The sequence below is a fragment of the Numida meleagris genome, chromosome 11, assembly GCF_002078875.1.
Source record: "Numida meleagris isolate 19003 breed g44 Domestic line chromosome 11, NumMel1.0, whole genome shotgun sequence".
Classification (NCBI taxonomy): Eukaryota; Metazoa; Chordata; class Aves; order Galliformes; family Numididae; genus Numida; species Numida meleagris.
Genome location: NC_034419.1, coordinates 2,943,130 through 2,956,759, shown reverse-complemented (window position 1 = coordinate 2,956,759; position 13,630 = coordinate 2,943,130). Strand labels below are relative to the sequence as shown.

Sequence of the window (13,630 nt, the reverse complement as noted above, 5' to 3'; positions counted from 1 at the left end):
GGCCGTCCGCTGTTTGTTCGGCCGTGGGGACGGCCCTGGGGACATGGGGACGGCCGCTGGGACGGGTCAAGGCCGTGGGTGCAGCCAACGGGAAGGAGGGGAGGGGAGGAAGGGGGTAGGGATGAAGGGGGAAAAGGGAGGAGGGGGAGGGGAGGAGGAAGGGGTTGGGGAAGCTGGGGACGAACGGGGAGGAGGAAGAGGGGAGGAAAGGGAAGGGGAAAAAGTGGAGGGAGAGGGGAGGAAAGGGAAGGGAGGAAGGGGGAAAGAGGAGGAGGAGGGGAAGGGGAAGGAGAAAAGGGGAGGAGGAGAAAGATGAGGGGAAGAAAGGGTTGGAGAGGAAGGGGGAAAGGGGAGGAGAAGGGGAGGAGGAGGAAGAGGTTGGGGAAAAGAGGAGGAGGAGAAAGGAAGGAAGGGTTTGGGAAAGATGGGGAGAAGAGTGGAGGCAAGGGAAGGGGGTAGAGGAGGAGGAGAGGATTGAAGGGGGAAGGGGGAGGAGGCGGAGGTGGAGTGGAAGAGGTTGAAGAGGAAGGGGAAAAGCTGAGGGGAGAAGGGGGGATGCGGAGGAAGGGATAGGTCACAGGGGAGGGTGAGGATAGGGGGAGACACTGCTGTCATGCACAGGTGATGGGCCCCCCCCTTGGCAGAACCTGAGAAGGGCGGTGCTGGTGCCCACCCCGCTGGGACCCCCCCATGCCCCTGCTCTTCCCCGTCCCCAGCTCCCCGGCCATCTGCAGCTCCCTGCTGCCAGTGCTGCTCCCCGGGGCGGCCCAGCTCCGTGCTGCTCTGCACGGCTGCATGCTGGGGAGTGTGCGGAGCACCAGGGCTGTGTGCACCCCACAGCTACCCCACACATCCCTCCAGCCCCACGCAGGGCCCCCTCCTGCCCCGCTAAACATTAACCCTGCACCCAGCAGGGCTTGGCTAGGAGCTGGCGTCCCCAAGGCCTCGTCCCATGCCTGGCCCAAGCACGTTTAGGGACATGTGCAGGGCGGCAGCAGCACCTGTGGCCTCTCCTCCTGCTTGAGGGAAAGGCAGCAGCGGCAGGGCATGGGGCTATGGGGACAGGAAGGGCAGCGGGGCCTGGAAAGCGGGGACACTGGTGGGAACTGGGAGCAGTAGGGCAGTGGGGAGTACGAGAACTTCATTAGGTTGTTTGTTCAGTGGTGATGATGAGCTCCTGTGAAGGGCAAACCTGGCAGGGAGCTCAGGAACAGGGGTCTGGGCGTGGGGCCAGGGCACAGGGACAAGGGGATGCCCGGCCCCGTGGGGCTGTGGGGCAGCAGAGACACCACTGCCCGGGCGGGGGACGGAGCTGAGTGGCGGTGCTGGGTGCAGGAGGGATGCTCCCCAAATGGGCATTGCTCAGCCCCTTGGTGGGACTCGGGGCATCCGAGCAGAGCTGGTACACAGCGGCCAGGACCGGGCTGTGCCCCATCCCCATCCCCACATCCCTCGTCACCAGCGCCGCAGGACGTGCTGGGGAGGCCGTGATTGAGCGCAGCGATAAACCCACCCCGCCAGGTCTGTGGAGCCGTGTTTTGCTCCTGGCTTCTGTAAAGTTAATTGGGTTAGAGTTTCCAGGAAGAAATGAAGGAGAAAAACACTCTCCTGGTGTGTGGGGCCATTGAATGCTCTCTGGCGAGTTATAATTGCAAATCATGTTTTGAAATCGCATTAACCAATTATTCCTTGTTGTTGTTGTGCCCGGCTGCAGGACAGCGTGTGCATGGTGGTGGCAAGGAGAGCCCTGCCGGTCCCACCAGCGGGGCGGGCGGTGACGCCTGGCACCGGGACCGGAGGCACCCGCTGCCTTGTCCCCAGCAAGGAGAGCTGCCAGAGGCTTCGTGCTTGAGAGGAGCCACGGGGCTGCAGATGAAGCCGTCGCCTCAGCTGTGTGCTCCCACCACCACCGTCTCGGCTGCAGGAAGGTCGGACGCCGGGAAGCAGAGCATGACTCCATCCGGCCCCCGGCGCCCGGTGCCCGTCCTTCATGGCTGAGGATGCTCGGAGCTGCCCCGGCCCCCGTCCTGGCCGCCCTCATCCAGCGCCGGGCAGGGCTGGCTCTCGGTGCCACTGATCCCGTGCGTGGGCTGGTGTGCGGTGACACGGAGCACGAGGCTGACGCTGCCTGGGAGCTGGGCACAGGGCAGCTCCGGTGAGCACGGGTAATGGGGTGTTTCTGTGCTCAGCCCGGAGAAGGCTCTGCAGAGAAATTACAGCAGCCTTTCCAGTGCCTGAAGGGGCTACAGGAAAGCCCTTGTCCTATATGGAAAGGGAATTTTTACAAGGGCATAGCTGGATTGGACAAGGGGGAATGGCTTTGTACTGAAGGGGGATCTAGGTGAGATGGTAGGGATAAATTCTTCACTCAGAGGGCGGTGAGGTGCTGGCACTGCTGCCCAGAGCTGTGGGTGCCCATCCCTGGAGGTGCCCCAGGCCATGGAGGGGCCCTGGGCAGCCTGAGCTGGGGGGCAGCCGGCCCATGGCAGGGGTGGGGCTGGGGGTGGGAGGTCCCTTCCAACCCAACTGCGCTGCGATTCAATGATTCTGTGATTCCATGATGATGGTTCTATGTACTCGAGTCCCAGGGCTCAGCGACTTTTCTCCCTCCTCCTCACTGCTCCGATTTCCCGCAGAGCCCCACTGGGCATGGCTCACGTTCATCTGGAAGGAGAGGAGCAGAAGCACGGTGTGAGGGGGCACAAGGGAGGGGATGACACCGCGTGGGGCCTTGGGGCTGAAGACCACCGGCCGCATTTCCAAGTCACGGCGGCGCGAGCCCTGTCCCCATCCCGTCCTCGGCAGGCTCAGCCCGTGGCTGTGTTTGCACTCAGGGCGTCAGCTCCAGCCGCGTTTACAGCCCCAGACGAGGCATGGTGCCACGTGGCCGCCGGGTGCCCGCCCTCGCTGGGGTGGGGAGGGTTAAGCGGATGGAGCGCAGCAGCTCTGGTTGTCCTGACCCCCCCGCGCCGAACCTGGCCGCCTCGCCCCAGCACGCCAGCCAGCGCTGGTTCAGCACTTACGCATGATGCCGTTATTAGAAATTAGTTAATGGATGTCTCCGACCGAATGAGAGCGGTGGCAACGGGTACATGGGGGCAGGAGCGGCCGCGGGGGCTCACGTGATGTGGGGCACCCACCCCAGTGCTGCCCTGGCTGTGCTGGGGACTGGGACATGGGTGAGCACGACGCTCGCTGAGTCCGCCGATCCGCTTCATGGGAGAGGTGTATGGGGCCCAAATGCAGCGCCATGGGGCCGCGTGGGGCAGGGCTTGTGGGCGGCGAGGTGCCTCGCTGGTGGTGCTGCAGCCTGAGGGGTGTGTGAGGAAGAACCCATCAGAGCAGGCAGCCCGCTGGGTGCGATGGCACTGGCTGTCTGGCAAGGGGACAGCCACCCGTGGAGCCCCGACGCTGCAGCGCAGGTTTCCCCCTAAGCAAAACCCCACGGCCGGCAGCGAGGTGCAGTGCCAGCAAGCAGGGCTCTGAGCCCCGGGCAGTGCCTGGGACCCACTCTAAGGGAAACAGCAGCCCCAGGCTCCTCGGGATGCCCTCGGAGCAGAGATGTCCCCTTCGGGGCTCTTTTGGGGGGGACAAACCCCAATATTTCATCCGTAAAAGGCGCTCTCAGCACAAGCAGGGAAGCTTGGAGGGGATGCGGGGGTGGAACCACGACGTCCGCTCTGCCCCTTTTTCCCCCCGTTCTGGAGGCACCCACACTCGTGCCCTCCCCCCCCGCCCCTCGCCGGTGCCCGCCCGCTCCGGGCCCTCGGGGTGGGGTGGCCGCGGTGGCCGTGCCCGGTGGCAGCGGGGCCGTGCGCTGCGTGCGCCTCCCCCTCGCCACCGGCCTCCCCGTAGGTCCGCGTTGACGCTGCGCGGAGATTGGGAGCCGTGGCACGAGGGGCGGGCCTGGGCTCCCGTTTAATCCCCGCTCTGTCGGGATTAGGGCCGGAGGAGACTCGGTAATCTGCCGGAGGCTCGGCACGCAGCTGGGGCTGGCAGCGAGGCAGCGCCGAGGGGACGGGCAGGTAGGTCCGACGGGACCCGCATCCCCGCGCCCTCCGCGCTTTTCCCCTGCTCCGTGCCGGGAGCGAAGGCTGCGACAGGTCCCCCCCGCCGTGCCCCCCCTGGCGTCCCCCCGCCGTGTCACCCCCGCTCCGTTCACCTTCTCCTCCCCTAACTCCAAAACTTCCTCCGGCGCCCCGAGCCGGGAATGCTGCAGAAGGACGGAGCCGCTCGCCGCTGCCCCACGGCACGCTGCCCCACGGCACGCTGCCCCACGGCACGCTGCCCCACGGCACGCTGCCCCACACCGTGCCCCACACTCCTTACAGCGCTGTCGCTCGCAGGTGGCACAGCCGGAGCAACGCAGGGGCTGTTTGCTTTGCTTCGCCTTCCTCTTCCCTCTCCAGCTGCTGAAACCCTCCCACAACGTATAAAAAAATCCTGCGAATGCTCATAAAAAGGCAGAGGCAGAGCTGGAGCCCAGCGCCTGCTGCCCTGGGGGGAGCCCCGCCGCCCCTCGCTGTTCTCAGCCCGCTTTGCTCACAGCAACCCATGCCTTCCCCCCCCCTCTTTTTTTTCTATCTCTTTTTTTCTCTTTTATTTTCCGCTTTAATTTTTAATCAGCCGCGCCAGCGACGCGTGTTTGTGAGGGCTGGAAAGTGCTGCGGCCGCATCGGGTGTCAGGGGCTCCCATGCGGTGGGGCCGTGCGTGCCGTGTGGGTATTTTTAGGGCAGAGCACAGCGCGGCCGTGACGTCTGCGGCGCTCCGTGTGTCTGCGGGGTGGGAGGAGCGCTCCTGGGGAAACTGAGGCACCGCCACCGGGGTCCCCGCTGCGGGGGGCACGGGGCGGCCCTGGGGCTGCGGGGCCGCTGTGCCTGCAAGAAAGAAGGAGATGGGAATTTTCCATTGGCAACTGGATGGTGCCCGAGCGCGGCGGTCACGTCTGTCGGCGCACGGGCTGTCGCTGTGGGGACGGTGCCCTGCTCTCCGCCGTGACCCCACGGGGTGGATGGGGATTGGTGTGGATGCTCGGGGGCTGGCACCGGGGATGCTGCCTCCACGGGGAGCCCGGCTCAGGTGCAAAGGTCCCGCAGCGCCCGGCCGCGCTGCAGCTGCACTCGCACTGGGGCCACGGCCACGGCAAACAAACGGGCCCCGGCCGAGGCTGTTTTCCTTGGCGCGGGGGGACCAGGGGGAGGACTGGGATCCCACGGGCTCCTCGGACTGAGAAAACAGAGGCCCCTGCCCTCTGTTTTCTCACCACGGGGTCCCGGCCACCCCCGCATCCGCGGCACCGCAGGGCTGCTGACGCAGGGCTGGGGACAGCTGTGACCCCAGCGGATGGCAGTGCGTGTTTTCAGGTGCCGGGCGCTTGGTGGTGCCTCATGAAGGTGTGCGTTGGGGAGTGGGGTCTGAGAGGTGTCATCCTTCCTAGGTGTGATGGAAAAGCTCAAATTGTGGATTCAGGCACTGTCTGTGTGTTTAATGCCCATCCCTTCCAGGTGGCACCGGCTCTGCCACGTGCTTGGCACCTTTGTCCCATGCCCCACGCTGTGCCTCAGTTTCCCCGTGGCCTTCCAGAGGGGGATGCACCAACTGTGCCACCCTCTTCTTCCTGTGCCACCACTGTCCCCATTGCATCCCCAACCCCGGCATGTCTGTTGCTGGAAGAGGATTGTGCTCATCCCAACAATGAGGCGAGCGCTGCTGATTTGGAGCAAGTATGCCATGCAGCGTGGCGCAGGGACTTGGCCAGCTCAGAGGGGACTGTGGCTTCCAGCATGACGGGCCTGCCATGGCCATGGTGTTGGGACATTCAGAGGACATCCAGTCCAGGGGACCCGGTCCCACGTGGCCATGGGACCACAGTGATGACAGTGGGGTCACGGCCAGGCCTGGGGCTGCAGGAGCTGTGCCCAAGGCTGGCGGGCCGCTGGTCACTGGCACAGTGTGCTGTCCCCCTGCCCTTCGTCTAAGTGCCTGTGCTGGGCTCTGTGACGCTGCTGGATGTCCCCACTGTCCCCATCGCGTCCCCAACCCCAGTATATCCAGCTCTGGACTATGCAGGGGAGGCTAGCTCATGGTGGTCTGCTATCTCCTGAGGGTCTCCACCAGAGCCACCCAGCAGGGTGAGGGGTGGCTGTGCCCATTGTGCCCATCCCAGTGCAGCCTGTGGTGCTGGGTGAGGCCGTGCAGTGTCAGGAGGTGGGAGCACGGCACGTAGCTAACAGCAGGGCTGGGCGCTAAATTTAGGAAGCCAGGTCAGGAGAAAAACACAGGTCTGTGTTGTGCTGGGCTGGGGGAGGGCAGCTAGTGGCGGCGTGGGGCTGGCACAGGGACCCCAGGCTGTGCCAGCAGCCATGCCATCACCGTGCTGCCATGCCTCCGAGGTGCTGCTGCCGTCACACCGAGCTGCGAACATGAGAGCACCGCGATGACACTCGAGTAGCACCGGAGCCCATGGGCACCGGGGGGTGCGCAGCCCCCAGTCCTGGTGCTGGGTTGCCAGCACTGCGGGGCGGCAGCTGCTCCTGCTTGGCGCTAAATCCGGATTACACCGCCCGAGTGCGGCGTCCCCCACCCTGGTGCGGTGGATTAGCGGGTTGGGGTCTGGGCACTGCGGCCCTTAGCGGAGCTTTGGGGCTCAGGGTGTCCCCGAGTGTGGCCCTGGAGCATGGGGTGGCACTGAGACAGGGGCGGATGTGGCATCACCGAGCCCGGTGACAAGTGATGGCTGAGCCCACAGGACCTGACGGCACAGTGAGAGGCATCCGTGCAGGCACTGCTTCCCTGCAGCCCTCTGTCCCCAGGCGGTGACTGTGCCCACACGGTGCCCACCGCCCCGCTATGGGCAGCCCTGTGAGGCCCCCCAGGCTGGGGGCCGCCGCCGCGCCGTCTATTTGCTGTTCTACAGAACCTTATCACAAAGCAAACAGCGCCCGCGAGGGGCACGACCGCTGCGTCACCGGTCTCTCGCCCCTTCCCCAGTGCCACCAGCAGGGACCAAAGGCCGGCGGGTGCGGAGGTGGCAGTGAGTGCCGTGGGGCTGTGCCAGCGCTGCCGGCGGGAGGAAGCCGGGGGCGACGCTCGCAGCATGACAAATGGGGCCGGGTGTGCTGGGGGAGGCTGACGGCCCCTGGACATCGCCATAAACAGGAGGAGGAGGAGGAGGGGGCTGCGGCGGGGGGCACGGGCACCTCGCAGCCTGGCTCTGGCACTGCGGATGGGCTCTGGGGGCCGGGCGAGGGACGTGCCGGCGGCGGTGGGAAGGCGCGGAGCTAACGGCAGCGCTGGGACGTGCTGGCAGCCCCGTCCGTGCCTGGATGCAGCCCAAGCTGAGGCCCAGTGGAGGGGATAAATCATCACCCAGCGGCCGCCTGCGGTTCCATCTCTTCCCCCGCGCGGCTCGGCCTTGCTGTCCTGGGGCCCCGCTGTGCCTCAGTTTCCCCACCTGGACAGGAGCCATGCAGAGGGGTGGCCCGGTGCTGCACTCCCACCCGTGGCTCAGCCCCATCGCTCCCCAGCACTACCAGATGCTGCCGGGCTGTGCGTGGCCTGGAGTGACCCCAGGGTTCCTTGGTCCCCAGGTGATGGGGACAGGACAGTGGTGTGACTCACAGGGCTCGGGATGCTGCAGCCCTTCCCTGGTGTGCCTGAGGGCTGCTGTTCCTGTGCCCCCCAACCTGGGATCTCAGTACTGGGCAGAGCCGCACACAGAGCCAGGCGGTCCCCAGGACCGCTGCAGGACCCCAAGTGCTGGGCCAGGAGCTAAAGGATGGATGCAGCCCCCAGTCCTCATGGGGTCCTGCAGTGGTGCGGTGGGGGGGCAGCTGTGTCCTCCTGGAGCTGGAGACCATCCTGCATCTCAGCCATCCCACCCTGCAGCCAGGTGACATCCGTCTCCATGGATGTGGCTCTGGTATGTGAACCCCTGTGTGGGGAGGACTCCCATCATGGGGTGGCAGGGACACAGAGGGTGGCAGGGGACAGCGGGGGGCAGTGGGGCCACGGCCCGGCTGCCAGCCTGCCCCAGAAAGCAGCCCTGTGCTGTTTCCCAGCGGGGCGGGGAGGGCTGGGCGCGCACAGAGGCGGCTTTGTGCCGCTTGCCAAGGCGTCCCCGCTCGGCAGCCCGGCCGCCATCCCCTGCCAAGGACTCGTCTCACAGCCCCGCGCTTTCCTGCTCCGCCGGTGCCAGCCCTGACGTGCCCCTGAGCCCCCGCCGCAGTGCCAGGGCTTCACACGGGGGTCCCTGAGCTCCCTGCCCCATCCCACACACGGGTGCCGGGAGGAGAAACTGAGGCAGGGAGCTCAGCCCTGCAGGAGGCTGTGAGCTCACCAGGGGACGCACGGGGGTCCCATCCCCACTGTCCCTGGTGCTGCCCTGCTAACGAGGACCCCTCTGCCAGGCCCTGCAGCTGCCGCCTGGAGCCGGACCCCACGCCTTGCTGCGCCTCGAGGAGCCCCACGCCTGCCATGGAGGGCCCAGAGCTGCCCGTCCAGGCCGAGATGGTGGAGCTGGTGCCCAATGGGAAGCACACGACCGCACTCGGCACCACTACCATCCCCTCGCTGCCTGGTGACAGGTAGAAGCCTGGGGACAAGCGGCTTCTTCAGCTGGGGGTGGGCACCTGGCTGGTGAGCCAGTTCCCTGCTTGGGGTTGGGGGCTCTGGGATCAGCAGGCTTGGGACACTCGGGGCACTCAGGGTTCTTGGGATGCTTGGGACACATGGGACACTTGGGGTGCTTGGGTCACTTAGGGCACCTGGGGCACTGGGGACACGCAGGGTTCTTGCGGTGCTTGGGGGCACTTGGGACACTCAGGGTTCTTGAGTTGCTCAGGACACTCAGGGATCCTGGGGCACTTGGGATACTCAGAGTGCTTGAGGTTCTTTGGACACTTGGGACACTTGGGCTGCTTGGGGCACTTGGGATACTTGGAGTACTCGGGACACTCAGGGTTCTTGGGACACTTGGGGTGCTTGTGGTGCTTGGGGAGGCACAAGGCACTTTGGAGGCTTGAGAGTCCTGGGGTGCTCAGAGCACCTGGAGAGACTCAGGAATCTCCAGGGACTTGGGGTGCTCAGGGTGCTCGTGGCACTTGGGATGCTCCAAGTACTCGGGGGCTTGGGGCACATGTGGGGTTCTCAGGGTGCCTATGGGGCCCAGGGCACTGAGAGGCTTGGAGGACTGCTCTCGGGGCTGAGGGTGCTTGGGTTGCCCAGGGGGCCCTGGGGAGCTGGGTGCTGCGGGGTGCTGCTGGGAGGGCTGCATCCAGCCCAGCTCTGCTCGGCCCTACTCCCCTGCTCCTCCCTCTGTGCCCAGGTTTGATGAGAACCAGTGCGGTGCGGAGATGGAGGAGTTCCTGCCCCACGGTGCTGAGAAGAAGCAGACACACTTCACTGACGTGAGTGGCAGTGTGGGGCCCCCTGGGTGCTCCTTGTGTCACCATCACCCCCTTGTGTCACTGTCCCCATCTTGTGTCACCGTCCCCTTTTTGTCATGCAGTTCGAAGGCAAGACGTCATTCGGGATGTCCGTCTTCAACCTGAGCAACGCCATCATGGGCAGCGGCATCCTGGGGCTGGCCTACGCCATGGCCAACACCGGCATCATCCTCTTCCTGTGAGTGCTGCCAGGCCGGGGGCCTCATGGTGACATGGGGACTGATGTCCTCTGGGTGCCAAGGTGCCCGAGGAGCGGCTGGTGACAGTGCTGTCCCCTCACAGCTTCCTGCTGACGGCCGTGGCTCTGCTCTCCAGCTACTCCATCCACCTGCTGCTGAAGTCCTCAGGCATCGTGGGTGAGTGCCGTGCCCCCCCACTGCCCTGACACCCCCATCTCACCTCCCAGCCCTCACCCCCATGCCTCCACCCCCAGGCATCCGTGCCTATGAGCAGTTGGGTTTCCGAGCCTTCGGCACGCCGGGCAAGCTGGCTGCAGCCATCGCCATCACGCTGCAGAACATCGGAGGTGAGCAGGGGGCATGGGACGTTGGGGGGACATGGGGACACGTGGCAGCCCCCCACCACGCTGCCCTGCTCTGCCCGCAGCCATGTCCAGCTACCTGTACATCGTCAAGTCCGAGGTGCCACTGGTCATCCAGACCTTCCTCAACTTGGAGGAGAAGACCACGTGAGTGCCACCCACCCCTTCCTCCTCCCACCGCGTCCCTGCCCCACGCGCCCTGGATTCTGCTCCAGCTGTGCAGCCCCTGGCAGGGATTAATGGCATTAAAGCCACTGCTATTTTTGATCACTGCCAGTGCTGAATAAGCCCCCGGGTGGGATTAGTCCGGGATGAACTTCCAATCCCTGCCCCTCACCTCCTGCTGGGATCAGCCCACCTGTTCCTCCTCCTGCGGGGCACATCACCCCAGGGGTGCCAGCACGGGGGTCCCAGGCATGCTGGCATTGAGGGTCCTTCGGGGTGTGAGTATGGAGATCTCTGTGGCTTCAGGAGATGCCCCTTCCCTGGGACACGTGCCGGCCCAGAGGTCCCATAGCAGAGAGGTCCAGCCCCAGGGGATGCCAGCTCAGCCATCCCTGGAGATGCCATCTCAGATGTCCTCAGGGATGCTGGCGCAGGGATGCTCCACGGCCTCAAGGGATGCCCACATCGCTGGGCACACTGGCTCAGAGGACCAGGGCTGCCAGGCCAAGGGTTTCAGGGGTGCCAGCCCCACAGAGGGCAGAGGGGTCCTCCGAAGCTCCTGCCCTACACTGGGTGTGAACATGCCCTTGCCTGCACTTCCAGGGATTGGTACCTGAACGGGAACTACCTGGTGATCCTGGTCTCCGTCACAGTCATCCTGCCGCTGGCCCTGATGAAGCAGCTGGGTAAGTGGTGCTGTGGGTGGGTATGGGGCTGCAGGGGCCCATGCCCACTACTCTCCTTCCCCCCCCAGGCTACCTGGGCTACGCCAGTGGCTTCTCGCTCAGCTGCATGGTCTTCTTCCTCATCTCGGTGAGCACAGGGCAGGGACATCGCTGCGGTGAGGGGGCACCCAGAGCCCCGCGCTGACAAAGTGTCTCCCCCAGGTCATCTACAAGAAGTTCCAAATCCCCTGCCCGCTGCCTGAGCAAGGGGGGAACATCACCAGTGGCCTCAATGCCACGCTGGGCAGTGAGCACTGGGATGGCCCTGCAGCCCCACTGCCCCCCGAGGTGGGGGCCTGCACCCCCAGCTTCTTCACCCTCAACTCCCAGGTAGGTTTGGTTCCATGGTGGGGGCTCCCGGGGGGCGCAGGCAGTGGGTTCCCGGCACTCATTGTCCATTCTGCAGACAGCGTACACCATCCCCATCATGGCCTTCGCCTTTGTGTGCCACCCCGAGGTGCTGCCCATCTACACGGAGCTGAAAGAGTGAGTGGTGGTGGGACTGGGGGGGCAGCGGGTGGGGGGGTCGTGCTGACACCCACCTCCCACAGCCCGTCCAAGAAGAAGATGCAGTGCATCTCCAACATCTCCATCACCGTCATGTACCTCATGTACTTCCTGGCCGCCCTCTTTGGCTACCTCACGTTCTACGGTGAGCCGTGGGGACAGGGGCATGGGGACACAGCGGGGATGACCACGGTGGGGGGGTGGCACCGGTGCTGACCCGTGTCCCCCGTGCCCGCAGGGCGCGTGGAGTCAGAGCTGCTGCACACCTACAGCCGGGTGGACCCCTTCGACGTGCTGATCCTCTGCGTGCGGGTGGCCGTGCTGACAGCCGTGACGCTCACCGTCCCCATCGTCCTCTTCCCGGTGAGTGTCCCCTTGGGGGCACCTGTGGGGCGCCTGTGGGTCACCCTGTAGCCAGCTCTGCTCATCTCTGAGCGGTGGGAGGGGAAACTGAGGCAGCGGTGGGACGGTGCCCTGGGGACAGGACAGGCATGGGAAGGTGTAACAGGCACCGACGGCCTGGCAGGGATGGGATGGCTCCAAGGATGGAGTGTGATGTGTCCCTGTCCCCGTGCCCAGGTGCGCCGTGCTATCCAGCAGATGCTGTTCCAAGGCAAGAACTTCAGCTGGATCCGCCACGTCACCATCGCCGTGGTCCTGCTGACCTTCATCAACCTCCTGGTCATTTTTGCCCCCTCCATCCTAGGCATCTTTGGGTTGATTGGTGAGTGGCAGCGCTGTCCCCATCCCTGTCACCCAGCTGCCCCCCAGGGCTCACCCTGCCCGCTCGTTCCTTCCTGCTCTAGGTGCCACCTCTGCCCCCTGCCTCATCTTCATCTTCCCGGCCATCTTCTACATCCGCATCATGCCCAAGGACAAGGAGCCCCTGCGCTCCACCCCCAAAATCCTGGTAAGCCTTGGGCCCCCACCCCAGGCTGTGGGGGCTGCGCTGTTGTCCTTGTGGGGTGACACCGGGGATGTGGGGATGCAGGCACAGGGGTGAGGGTGGGATGGAGTCTCCTGGGTTCTCAGTGGGGTGGGGACACCCCAGCCCCTCCTTGCTCCCCATGGGGTGCTGGGGGCAGCGGGCAGTCCCCATCCTGTGCTCTGTCTCCCACAGGCCGCCTGCTTCGCCCTCCTTGGGGTGCTCTTCATGGTCATGAGCCTCAGCTTCATCATCACCGACTGGGCCACGGGAGGGGGCCGGAGTGGCGGCAGCCACTAGCCACCCTGGTTGCCCACCCTGACCCCCCCCACCCCACCAGGACCCCCCGGGGCTCCCACCTTCGCCGCCTGCCCTTTGCCTGAGGGGGCACGTGGGGGACCCCAGCCCGTGCCCACCCCTCCTGGCTCTGCGCCTCAGTTTCCCCATCTGTGCAAGGGGGAGACCAGCGCTTCCCTACCTCACCAGGGGCCGAGGGGACGGGGCCAGCCCACCCCACCCCCTTGTCCTCAGCCGGCCCCAAGCCCTGACGGCAGCGTCTGCGGGGCTGGTGGCCAGCACCTCAGCAGTGCCCGTGCCACCCCCCTGTCCCCCGCTGTCCCATCCTCTGACTGCCAGCTCCTCGCTGCCCCATCCTGCTGGCATGTGGTGCCCGAGGGAGGGCTGGTCCCGGTGCCAGCGGGTGGGAACCTGGCGACCCAGGGACCAGCTTGGGGAAGGTGACACATGCCGGGGCTGGGCGCCGCTGGCATGGGGTGGGTGCACCCCAGGGGTGCTGGTGTGGGGCATGGAGGTACATGGGGCGGCACCGCTTGGGCTGTGGGATGGAGGGAGGGGGTGTGGGATGCGGGCGCTCCCCGACACCAGGGTGATGGGCACCACCCGGCCCCCTGTCCTCCCGCCACCCGCCCGCCTGCCTGTCCGTCCGTCCATGCCATGGGCAGCTCCCAGCCATGCCAAGAGCCGGGACGCGAGCAGGCGGTGAGGGGGGGCGGGGGAGGCTCGCCAAGTAAATAAGAGACGTATTTTTATATGGGGGTGGTGGAGGCTGGGACGCTTTTTATAAATACTGTATATAAGAGTAGTTCTTTTTTAATGTGTTGCGCGGCTCTCGGGAGCTCTGCACGGTGTGCGGGATCGGGGCGGCACTCGCGGTGTCACCCCGCTGTCCCCGCCCCGCACCGGGCTGCCCCACGGGCCCCCCGCGCCGCGCTGTTAAGTTATACGTGGGGATGAGCGCCGTGCAGGACGAGCGCGACCGAGGAGATGCGTCTAAGTAACAATAAAGGATAAAAACGTGAG

The 13,630-nt window shown here is 65.7% G+C and overlaps 1 protein-coding gene across 1 annotated transcript; it reads left to right on the top strand.

Annotated features, from left to right (window-relative positions):
• On the top strand, nt 3,780-13,629 carry SLC38A3 (solute carrier family 38 member 3). Its single transcript, XM_021409715.1, has 16 exons — nt 3,780-4,025; nt 8,410-8,586; nt 9,327-9,408; nt 9,510-9,625; nt 9,730-9,803; nt 9,881-9,973; nt 10,054-10,135; nt 10,757-10,839; nt 10,908-10,966; nt 11,041-11,208; nt 11,285-11,364; nt 11,430-11,530; nt 11,624-11,748; nt 11,965-12,109; nt 12,192-12,295; nt 12,506-13,629. Exons 2-16 carry the CDS (start codon nt 8,477-8,479, stop codon nt 12,608-12,610), a joined length of 1,527 nt encoding a protein of 508 aa, XP_021265390.1. The 5' UTR covers nt 3,780-4,025; nt 8,410-8,476; the 3' UTR covers nt 12,611-13,629.